The sequence below is a fragment of the Rattus rattus genome, chromosome 3 (assembly GCF_011064425.1).
Source record: "Rattus rattus isolate New Zealand chromosome 3, Rrattus_CSIRO_v1, whole genome shotgun sequence".
Classification (NCBI taxonomy): Eukaryota; Metazoa; Chordata; class Mammalia; order Rodentia; family Muridae; genus Rattus; species Rattus rattus.
The window spans coordinates 17,845,602-17,858,102 of NC_046156.1; the positions used below are offsets into that span (position 1 = coordinate 17,845,602).

Here is a 12,501-nt window from a genome sequence, read left to right on the forward strand (position 1 = left end):
ATCTTTGTAACTACTATTTAAAATTGCAACATAGTGTTTTGGACACAACACTGCTTCCTCAAAAGGACTCCCCACTCACTTGTTATAGTCTCTTTCTTAATCCTCCTTATAACTCCAGGGTCTAACTCTCTCTGACTATTAGTTACTGGGGAAGGTAATTATATATCCTGGCTTTTCCAAATGTTGTTAGTTCCTTGTTGCTTCCTTGATTAATAAGCCTTCATGTTATTAGCAAGAGTTACAAACGTTACTCTACACACTACAGAAAGTATGAAGACAAAGTAGTGTGTCAGGTTTATCGATCTACCATTCTTGAAGCAACAGTTAATAACAAGCCAATTCCAGCTCTAGCAAAGTATTTTAAATCCTGCAGTACGATGAAACTGGATTCGTGTTTATATATATTTCACTTGTTATAATCAGTATGTAGAACGAAACAGTATTCCTAAGACAAGATTTGGTGAAGTAACAGTGTGCAGCCAGCCATAAACCCATTTTAAAGTTGATTGTGTAACCTGATTAAGCTACGTGTTGCTTTTACCGTTTTCAGTCCAGGCAATTCATTAAACAGAACTTTCGAAGTACACAAAGTACACACTGGAAAATTTTGTCAATATATTGTGAATCGGAGTTAAAGAACTCTAGATTTTCAATGTTTTCTGAGTTCAGCGAAACTCTGGAGACAATCTGTAGGAGCCTGCATCAATAACACAGGAAAGGTAAAGTTCTTCTCAGACTTGAACCTCCCCGCCTTGGAGCCTGCCATTTAATTCCTCATACTCACCTAAATGGCTACCACCACTTTCTCCAAATTGCTTTTAACCAGCTAGATGCATTTAATCGTCAGAATCCCAAGTGAAGCCAACACAGAGAATGTCCACTCACTGATTAGACAAAAGCCACAGCTTGGGGTCTCTGTTGATACTTGTGATACATAGTGTTACTTGTAGAAGCCTCATGGAGTTACTACTACGAGTTACACTATGCTACTAAGTAGACTATGCTACTAAGTAGCTAGTTATGGAATGCTACTAAGTAGACTATGCTACTAAGTAATTAGTTCTCATTTATACCTCCCCCAGCCAGGTCGCCCTCGGTTCCTTCCCGAAGTTCATTCTGCCCCATCTCTTTCCGTTAAACTTAGATTAAAAAAAAAAAAAAATCAACAAATGAGCCAGTTCAACTTTGAGCTCAGTAGTTTTCCAGCTCCAACCACAGCTCAGGGTAGCGCTCGAGGAAAAGGCAGCCAGTGGGGATTGCCCTGAAAAGTTGTTGGAGCTCTGACCACTCCCACTTCTCCAAAGTGCCTCTTCCGTGCCGGTTTGGCTCGCGGTGCACCTTACTGGTGGCGACGTCGCGCGAGCCTAAGGCAAGAGGTTGACACGCTTGGGCAGGTTAGGGAGGGAGGAAGGGGCAGCACCGGGTGGGCGAGCTTCGGGACGAGGCTCCCCAGAAGGGCGGGCCGAAGGTAGGCCCAACCTGCGGCCTGAGGCCAGACTTAGCGCTCGCGCGGAGCCGTTAAGCGCGGCCGGAGGTGGGTGTGGCCTGCTCGCCCTTCCCGCCTCCCGGCGACGCGAGCCCGGGCCTTTCGCCTCAGTGTCACCCCGGCCCACCCAGAGCCTGCCCCGCCCCGCGCGCCTGGCCCCCGGGTCCCCGCCAACACCATCTTCCCAGAGCCCGCCCAGCCGGGGGCGGTGGCCGCGGCCGTCACGTGCGCCGGCAGCCGCCAAGTGAGGCTGCTTTTGCGACACGGTGACAGCCAAATGGTGCGACAGGAGGAGCTGCCGCCGCGGCCGCTGCGCCCCGCACCGAGAGCTCTGAGGCGGCTCCCGGCGTCGCCCTGAGGGAGCGGCTGAGGGAACAGAGTCCGGCGGGCGGCGGCGGGCGGCGAGGGGAGCCGCGCCGAGGGCCCTCGCTCCCCGCCGCTCTCCATGAGCCGGGCCGCCTGAGCCGCGCCTGCAGCCGGGCCGCGCCTCCATGACTCCCTAGTTGCTGCTTTCTCTCCGGTCCTCACCCCCCCGCCCGGCTCCCGTCCCGCCTTCTCCCTCGGCCGCGCCGCTGGCCGCTTTCAGGTGCGGAGTCCCGAGCGGAGCGCCATGGCGTCCAACCCCGACCGGGGGGAGATCCTCCTCACGGAGCTGCAGGTAAGGGCCGCGGCCCTGCGGGAGCGCCGCCCTGGGAACACGGGGGAAGGCGGCCGCGGGGTCTGGGACGCTGTGCGGCGCGCCCCTGGCCCGCTAGGTGTGGAAACTCGCGGGTTGTCAGGCCGGAGCCGCTTCTTCTCCCCAGGACCCAGTCTCCCGCGCGCTCCCGGAGGCCACCGGGCGGAGGGACCCCGTCCCCGCGGGCGGGGCCGTGCGCTCGCTCGGGTCCCCTCCCGGTGTCACCGCCCCGCCCTCCCCCCAACCCCGCTCCCGAACTCCTTTGAATGACTCCCAGGCTGTGGGCGGTTCCCTCCCCTTCCCCTCCGACCGCACAAAGAGCGCCCCCCAGAACTTCAGCCCCGGAGGACTTGCTCCCAAGTGATGGCCTTGCGCTGCCAGCCCCCTTCAGGTGACGGAGAGCCTGTAGCGTGATCTGCGGGCCGTGGCTTTCTCTCAACTTTTCCTTTTTAACTCCATGAAAGATAGATAGGTGGTCCCTCCGATGACTCCCCCTGCTCACATCCGGAAGTTCAGATATTGATGCCTCCCCACCCCAAGACTTTCATTTTCTCTCTGATTTGGACACAAGAGAGTGAGAGAGAGCTACAGAAGTTGTTTACAAACCAGAGAACAGTTCATTAAGTGAAAACGTTAGGCAGCACATGTCCGCAGATTACAAAATAGATCTCTGAATTAGTGTATTCGGTGTCAAAACAACATTATTCTTTTCCTATCTACAGCAAAATATTTGATGAAGTAAGCACGATTTTTCTTTTGAGATCTCTATGGAGTCGAAGACTTAAGTTTACCATGTTGGTTAGTTTTCATTACTTTGGAGTATTCAAGGGATTGTTTACATCTGGATTAGAATTTTGTCTCTAAACTGGGTTTGTTTTGTTTTAATGTATTCATATTTTGGCTACTCAGTTGATTTTTGTTTCTATGATGACAAAGTTAATAATTGCTTCAATGTGTACATTTCTTTTTGAAATGCCTTTCTTTCTAGGTTCCATTATAAGTCTGGTATATTCGGACAATCAGATATCAGTTTAAACACATTGATTGCTGTGATATTTGCTATATCTTAATCAAAATTAGAGACTTGTACAGAGCACACAAATACACTGCTGCACTTGTGGAATCCTTCGGAAATGTAAAGTTCAATTTCCTGTCATTTGAAGATGTCACTATATAGCCTTTTAACTACAATTAGCTTTTAGTAAGCAACTCTTCACAACACAGATTTGCTAACTGAATAGATCCTTTTAGGAATTTACATGCTTCTAAAAGTAAGCATGTACTTTTGGTCTTAAATATTTTGGAAAAAGCATATATTGCCTTCTTTTGAAATATGAAAAGCATATTTATAGAAGAAAATGCCTTGAAAATGGCAGCATTTGTCTTATCGGTGGTGTTGAATTATAAAGTATATGGCATCCTTGTATTTTCGGGGGGGTTGGCATAAATGCACTTATCTTGGCCTTGTAACCGAAAGCATTTTTTATTATTAAGTTATATTTAGGAACTTTCTGTTAGTAAGGTCAATTTTAGCAGTAACAAGCAAGTTAAAGAAGGAAAAAAAACCCTTTAAATATGACAAGTTAAAAAGTGGAAACAAAGGAACACCTAATGGAGTTACTTTTTATAATAAAGTATAGCTTCCTCTAAAAAATAGTTTTTATTATGTGGTACTTCAACAACTTTTACATTGTCATATATTTTTCTTAGTTTATTTACTCAGCTCTAATAAAAATTCTTGCATCTAAAGTTTATTATGTTTACTAATATTTATACTGTTCCCTATCATCACTTTACACCTCATTTATTCAAACATTTATTTCATTTAGTCATGAAAATGTACGTTACGTTGACTCAATATTTGCCAAAATTTATTCAGAGTCATTTTTTAAGCTTCTAAATTTTTTGAATTTATTTAGACTGAAAATTAGTTTCTTAATGATTTTCTGCCAAACTAGTATGTAACCAATTTTAAGATGTGTTTAATGGCTGAACACTGTTACTTCACCATATCTTGTCCTAACAATACTGTTTCACTCTAGATACTGATTATAAATTCAATGAAATTCTTATTTATAAGCATACATTCAGTTTCATTTTTTAACTATACTGCAGAATTTGAAATACTTTGCTGGAGCTGGAATTGGCTTTTGCTTCTTGAAAGGCAACTTTGTAACTCTGAAACACTTATTTTGTCTTCATCCTTACTGGAATGTGTCTGTGAGTAACATTTTGTAACTCTGGCTAATAAGGTGGAGACTTATTAAACAAGAAAGCATTAATAGAGTGCACACTGACCTTGTTAGCCAAAAACTTAAAGCTTAAGGAAGAATATTTGTTATAGTAAAGACAAAAACAGTTTCTAGCTTTTATATCATAGTATTCTCAATTTTTTTATTTGAATCATAGCAGGAAACTAATTTTTGTGAGACAAAAAAAAACAAAAAAAACAAAAAAACCCTAAATTTTATTTCTAAGAAAACTGGGATTAATTAAAAGTATCAAGAATCTTCAAAGGCTATTGCAGTAGTTTTAGAGAACACAGAGGCAAGTATTGAGTAGAAGGGAATATTTAAAATTTTCTTGATATTGGTGATTTATCTCCTTCATCAAAGTTCCTAAAGAGTTTGCTTGGGTAAAGAGAATTTACTGGAGAAAAGTTATGGTAGGTGGTTGCCCTTAAGTTATAGATGCTAGTGTCAACTGAATGTCTGCCAAAACTGCTGAAGTCGCTAACCAAGGCAAGATGAGTCTTACTTTCTACAATAGCACAAATATCATTTGTACTGGTAGAGCATTTTACGAAAGTGCAAATAGCATATTATTTGCTACACATAAGACTTTGTTCTTAGGTATATTTTATATTCTATATTCTATTTGATATTCTCAAAGATCTAGTAGGGTAAGGTATGTTACTTTTATTTTATGAACTAGGAAACTAACCTCAAGAGTGTTAGGATTTCAGGCATTGGGACACATGCCATTAATTCCAGCACTTAGAGGGAGAAGCCCAAAGAATGCTCTGAGTTCAAGGCCTACCTGGTGTATATAGTTAGTTACAGGCTAGCCAGAGCTCAGTAGTGAGATGCTGCCTCAAAAACAAAAGCAGGAAAACAATCAGCCAACAAATAAGAATGTTAAGTAAGTTTCCCGTGGTTACAGTGTTAAATCTGAATTTTAACTCTGATCTGTGTGTTTCCATCACTAAGTTGTCTCAGTTCTGTGAACTCATGTCATGTGTTCAGTCATTGTATGTCAGTTTCTAAAAACTGGTCCAAATGTTGATCAGCATTAACTTTGATGTAAACTTTAAGATCCCACTAGAATCAGGAGCAGTAGTCTTTATTTGGTAGTGTGTGGTAGCCATGGTTTATTAATTTCACAGAGGAGGCACTATTCCACAAAGTAACACTATAAATCATCCTCTCCAGGCTTCCTTTGCTTCACATTGACTGTCTCTGATGAGAGATATGGGTTGATTTCTCAAATGACTATTCATAGTTTAAATTTTAAGTTTGTTCACAACCTAGTTCAGTGTTGGCACTTAGAAGGTGCATGGAATATTAATAGGAAGGTTCCATTTATTACCTTTAATGAGGAGTGTCTTGATCATTTTATGAGGAATTTATTGTAGTTATTGTCATATGCAATTGCAGTTAACCTTTGTATCCTTGGATTCTTCATTCATGGTTTCACCCAAACAAATAAATGCCTCTCCCTCCTAAGTGATGGGATCTCTGAGTTTGAGGTCAATTTGGTCTATATAAAGTTATGGGAAACCCAGAGCTACATAGAAACTATTAGTTTCAAAATGGTGAGAAGGAGGGGGAGGTGTTGATGTGTGTGTGGGGTGTGTGTGTGTGTGTGTGTGTGTGTGTGTGAGTCTATGTGGAGAAATGGAGAGGTGGCTCAGTGGTTATGAGCACTGGCTGCTTTCCCAAAGGACCCAAGTTCAATCCCTAGCATCCACATGGCAGCTCACAGATACCTCTAACTCTACCTCCAAGGGTTTGACATTTTCAGACATTTATGCAGACAAAACACCAATGTACATAAAGTCAAAATCAAAATAAATAAGTCATGTTTTTAAAAAAATCAACTGTATCTATACAGAATTTTTTTTCTTGTCATTCCCCAAACGGTAATAGCATTTGCAGTTTACTAAAGGATGTGTGTAACTGATATTACAAATATACAATTGTTCTTGGAATCAATAGGTAATTTATTCCCTGCCACTTGGTAGATCTCAGAATTCCTAGATACTTAAGTTTCGTGGGTGAAATGGCATAGTATCATATAGTCTATAATTTTCCCTTTTTCCTTAGTCACCTGTAGATTGTGTATACTGCCCAATACATACATGCTTACCTGTTGCATTAGATGAATTGATACACAAGAATTATATAGAATTGATAGTAAAATATATCCATTGAAAATATTTTGCAACACCTACTTTGCCGAATTAAAGGTTTACTACCTGGGCACATAGGCATTTTAATTTATTGGAAAATAATTATGATAGACTTTGGAATTTATTTTTGGTTCTAGAAGATTTGCCTCTTATATGCCAATGTGTGCTAAGTAGCATGTTCTTTTGTACATTAGCCTTTTTGGTTTTCCTGCCCTGTAGTTATAAAAGGGATGTAAGTCTCTTGAGTTATTTTGGCTGTTTCAGAGTTTACATTGAATAAATTACGTGTAATTTTTTCTTTTATTAAACCTCAGGCATACACACTACTGAATCATTGTTGGAATAGGTGCTCATGGGCCACCACTGTCCCTCCTGTAGCTGGGCATTGTTTTCCTCTTTCCTTGATCCCCAGCTTCACCTCCTCTCCGATCCACATAGTCATCACTGAGGGTAATGTGGGTTAGGCTCTTCCTTGTGTGGAATTTTATAGAATGTATAATCGTAAAAGATGTGTCATTTACTTGAGCTTTTATTTTTATATAATCGTGTTAGGTTTCCACGTACATTAGATAAATTTATCCATGTTATTGTTTATTGTAGTCATTCAGTAAAACTGCCATAGTTTGAGAAGATAGCTCCCATTGTTGAATAGTTGAGTGTTTAACTCCTGTTAGTAATTTATTTTTTGTTTTTCATAATTTTGAGTAAAGATATTATGGACTGTCTGTACATGTTTTCCATGAATGTCTAAGAAAGAGCTAAAAGTATAGAGGCTCAGTTGCTGCTTTACAGGGTAGGTGAACACTTTTGGCATTAAGAGGTGATGCTGAACTTCCAATAAGCTTGTGGCTATTATCTGTTGCAAATTTGGCATAGAAAGAGTAACAGTATAGTTTATGTCTCTGGATTTGTTAACTTTCCAAGTGAAAAGCCCTAGGCAGTTGTATAAAATATTGTACATGTCACACATGCTAGGCACTGAAATGTTAGCTGACTTAGAGTACATGTAAAAATTATTTCTGAGAGTAGTTTACAACTCATTTCCCCATTCCATTTCTCTTAAATTACTTAATACTGTTATTTGTCATCATTAATATTTAATTCTTATGTTTAGTGGACAGTATGCCTGAAGTATATAATTTTGAATTAGTTATTTACATATTCACATAACTTACCAATTTACGTCTGGTGCTGGTCAGATTTAATTTTGAGTATAAAACAAAAAATGTTTTTCATTATCAAAGTTTATTAATGTTTGCAAACCTAGAATTTATTATTTTTCTGATTGTTGTATCCTTGATGGTAAAAATTCTTAATATTTAACAAAGTTAAACTTGTCCATTTTTCTTTATTATAATTGCTTATACTCTTGTAAGAAATACCTTTTTAAACGCAACTCCTGGGTTTAAAGGACATTTATCCGTGTTTCCTACCTAGTAAGAATTTATTTTTGAGACAGTCTCCCTAAGGTGTCTAGACTAATATGTAAGAATTATGCCTGAAGTTATCCTTACTTGTAGCTTACTTATTTCTTGTAATATTAGTTTGTGTTTTGTCATTTTATTCCCTAAAAACTCAACTATTGATTTCTACAGTATTCACCAATGGTTCAAGCTTTACATTTCTCTTAAGTCCAACCCATTCCTGCTCCTTTGTAATAAAGAAATTCCTTATCTTGTCATTGTCTCTACTGAGTAATGTATAGTAAGCCACATCACTACAACTGTAGTTGTGAACCTACTCAACTTTTTTTCTCTTTAAACTTTGAGAGTCCTTCTCTCCCTATTCCCCATCTCTACCACATCTGGAGGAGAAATTATTTTGCCTTACTGTTCTTTTTCATTTTCTATAGCCTAGACAAGCCATGGCTAACTGGTGTGTGTGTGTGTGTGTGTGTGTGTGTGTGTGTGTGTGTGTGTGTGTGTGTGTGTGTGCGCACGCGCACGCGCATCTGTGCGGGTCTCCAGAGTAATAAACCTTCCTTCCTGCTCCCTTCTTTTCTTCTTTTGTTGACTCCATGTTCTTTTATCTCTTTAACCTTACAACTCAAATGCCCAACAAGCCCCTGGCGAAACGACTAGTGTATATCGTACACTGCTTTCCAATGCTGTGACTGAGAAAATCTCATTGGCTTTATTTCAGCTTGATCCATCAACTCTAGCACTTGGGGAATGGGATTATTTTAGAGATGGCAAGCATCTTCTGAGAAGGGAGTGTGAGCTAGGAAAAAGTACATATGTTTAAACTCAATAACTTTCTTTTGATTAGAACAAAGGGATCTTCTGTTTTCTGGCCCTTGTAAATCTTTTTAGACCTTTCTCTCTGTCTGTCTTAAGCTAGGACATTAAACTATTTGCAGATGTGTGAATCACATTTTTCTTTTTGTACTTTTGTGTTTGTATGTGATGCTTCTAATTTTGAGAATACTAATACTGTCTATCTTCAGGAATGAGTATTTGCTAAATTGGGCAATCCTTTAATTCTACGACAAAACAATTATATTCATGCAGAATCAAAAAGTTTAGCCTTTCCACTTTCCCTCCTCCAGTCTGTCTTTGTTTGACTGGGTCATATTATGGAGTCCAGGTTCATGCTCAGCTTCCCAAGTACTTGAGATTGCAGGAATGCATGACCATATTATGATGCCTTTTATAGATTAGTAAAGTTATAGTCAGTTAGCCATTTAGTCTTTGTGACCCTTTGTGTGAAATAAGTTATTTCCAATTTTACAGCTCCTGTCATTGAATATATCACTTAGTATGGTGGTCGAATGACATGTTCCTACCATTTTACTCACTTGCTATCCTTACACCTTTATGTTCAATAAAGGCTCAAAATAAGTAATGTAATTGTTTTTAGTCTTTTACCATTCTACCATACTTCTCTAATTTTTAAAAATCTACTCTTCTTATTTATGCTAGAAATCTGGTCTTTTTTCTTTTTTATTAATTATTATCTTAGCCTCTAAAGTTGACTTTTGTATTAACACAAGCCGTTTTGAAATCATTTACTTCTTTACCACTGTCTTGATATTCTACTTTCACTCTTTTTCTCCTTCAGCTACTCATAAGGTACCTGATTATAGTGGATGCAATTCTTCCCTCACCAGATGTAAATTTTAAGACAGTTTCATTGTGCAGGGCCTGGTGACACATTCTCTAATTCTAACACGTAGAGCAAGGGTACAAGGGGATTGGGATTTGAGGATCACCTCAGGCTCCATAGTGAGACCTTATGTTATATGCCGGCCGGCCTAATGTACACATAATTGATCATACTTCCTAGATGAGGGTTTTTTTCTTTTTACCCCCCTTTTGTCATTTAGAGGGATATAGGGCATAGTGAAAATAGCTGTCTTAATGTGTTCATATTTCCATGATGTTTTAATTTAAAATAACAGCTGAGTTTGTGTGCGTGGATGGTTGAAATCTTGCATTATGGAATGAATTTCTAGGATTGAACATTCATTGAAAATTTTAAGATGCTTAATTTATTTGTGCATTGCAAGTACTGAATTGTACCACACTGCAGACCCCATGGATCTGCTTAAATAAATTCATAGCCTGCTTTTTTTTTTTCCCAGAGACTTTGAGATATTTTATATTTGAAGTAAGATTGTATATAGCTACAAAGTACAAAAGGTCCTGTACATTTTTGTACTACAGAAAAAGGTTTGTGGCAATATTCTAAATTACTAAATAATACGAACTCTGTAACTGAATATATTTGATCTTTGTTGTGCAAATTATACTCAGTGCCCAGTTGGTTTCTTGTTTCACATAATTGAATTTCCATTTTGTTTCTACATAAACCCAATCATCGCACTTCAATATCAAGAGAATGTTCATTTTACTATAAATTTTTGTTCTAGTTTGAGGTTTTACTATGTTAAAACCTCATAAAAACTGTACAAAATTTCTATACTTAGGGTTGGTTTGCCCTTTTTAAATATTGTCTTATAGGGGCTGGAGAGATGGCTAAGCAGTTAAGAGCATTTGTTGTTACTACCCACATGATGGCTCATAATTCCAGTTTCAGGGTATCCTGTACTCTCTTGTGACCTTTATGTCACCAGATATGTAATTAGTGCACATATGTACATACATGCATACATACATACATACTCATAAATAAATCGCTAGAGTAAACAAAGAATTGTCATATACCTAATGGAGGCTCTTAATATTACATATAAAGCATGCACTTGCTTTATAAAATTGCTAAAATGATGGACTCATTAAGGCTGGCACAGTGGTAGATCTTTGTTTTTATTATGTTAATTATACTACAGTTATTATAAATAGCTACTGGCTTTGGTTATAAAGTTTATCTTATACAAAATGAGAATCATACGGAAAATATTAATAGTACTATATTGTATTTATGATAACATTTGTAAAGTGTTCTTGAATTCCAAAGTGTTTAATGTACAGTTTTACACATGATCATTGTAGTTGTTGGTGACAGGTCTTTGTGTAGCGTATGTTGGAATTCACTATGTAGACCAGACAGGTCTTGAACTTGTATTGGTCCTCTTGTCTCTGTCTCAGTCTTCTAAGTGGGTTACAAAACTGGTTGTACTCTTAAACCGCGCTTCGTTAGAGTTAATTATTTAGGCCAATCTGCAGGTTTGGATTTATTCAGTCAATGTCACCTTTAACCTGAATCTCCATCTTCTGGCTCCTCTCTCTCATTATAGTTTTCTATATAATTCTATTATTACTCTATTATTATCTATCACATTGTAGAGTTTTTGTTTTGTGTCAATCTGTAAAACACCAGAATTTTCAAGGACATATCTTCTATCTTGTTAATTTTTAAAGCTTTTCAAAATACCCAAAATGTTTAAAAATTTAAAAGATACTAAAAATGATTGAAAAATTATCTTTCTCAGGAGAACTGAAAATGAATGTAAGATGGCATCTGTAATTTGCCACCTAGTCCTGAAAGTACTGAAAGTCTTGGACATCGTTAATATTAACATTAAAATTATATTATCTTTATTTAGAGTTTATAGAAAACTTAAAAATCATTTGAAGAAGGTATTATAAATGAAGTTGGAAGATGTTTTCTGTATTTATAAATTAAATTATATGTACTTTAATAGAGACCAGACCTGTTACACAGTTCACAGATTTGCACAGCAGTGTATTTGGTTCATGATTCTGGTAGCTGTTGGGTTTGCACAGGACAATTCCAGTGTCCTAACAGGTGTTCCCTCAGGCCTTGTCACAGCTCAATTGTGATGGTAAAGAAGCAGAAGGGAACCTGGGAGCCTGCTGAAGGGGAGTGGATTTGGAATGGAATAGTTTTATGACAACCATCATCTCATTAGTTATAGGACACAGAAGATCCACTCTTCATGACCTTGTTTACCTTCTTGTAGGCCACCCCAACACTACCCACTAGGCCTAAGTTTCTAGCACTTGAACCCTTGGGAGATAGTTCAAACTATAGGAGGGACAAATATCTTTCAGTGATAAACTGTTTTAAATTTAAAAAAGGTATTTTAAAGCCCCAAAGTACATTCATTTGTACTTGGCATCTAATAAGCTTTCCTAAACCATTTTAAAAATAATCTTTATTCTTGAGAATTTTATATAAGTGTGCAATGAAATATCATATCCACCCTCTGTTTTCCCCTCCAGAATCCCAAATATCTCCGAATGTAGCCCCTCCCAATTTGTAAGCCATTGTTTTTTATTTTTAGAGGTATCTTACCACTCAGTGATTCTAGCATTTCAGAATTAAATACAGAATAAGAAGGAAAAGGATGCTCTACATTATTTTCTTGTCTGTGTTAATTTTACCTGGCAGATGCCGTCTTCTTCCTAATGGTGTTACTTCATCCTTACCCCAGCTTTCCCGCCTATCGTCTTTAAACCCGAAAGCCATGCTTTCTGTTATGCCTTTCCACTAAAATTGACT

General features: G+C 38.6%; 1 protein-coding gene across 1 annotated transcript in view; it reads left to right on the forward strand.

Moving 5' to 3' along the window:
- The first annotated feature begins 1,744 nt into the window (after positions 1–1,744).
- The window catches only part of Pkn2 (protein kinase N2), a 99,731-nt gene continuing 88,974 nt past the window's right edge, over positions 1,745–12,501 (forward strand). The window contains exon 1 of the mRNA XM_032897238.1: positions 1,745–2,144. Within this exon, the coding sequence (XP_032753129.1) occupies positions 2,097–2,144 (48 nt within the window). The 5' untranslated portion in view covers positions 1,745–2,096. The remainder of the gene's footprint in view (positions 2,145–12,501) is intronic.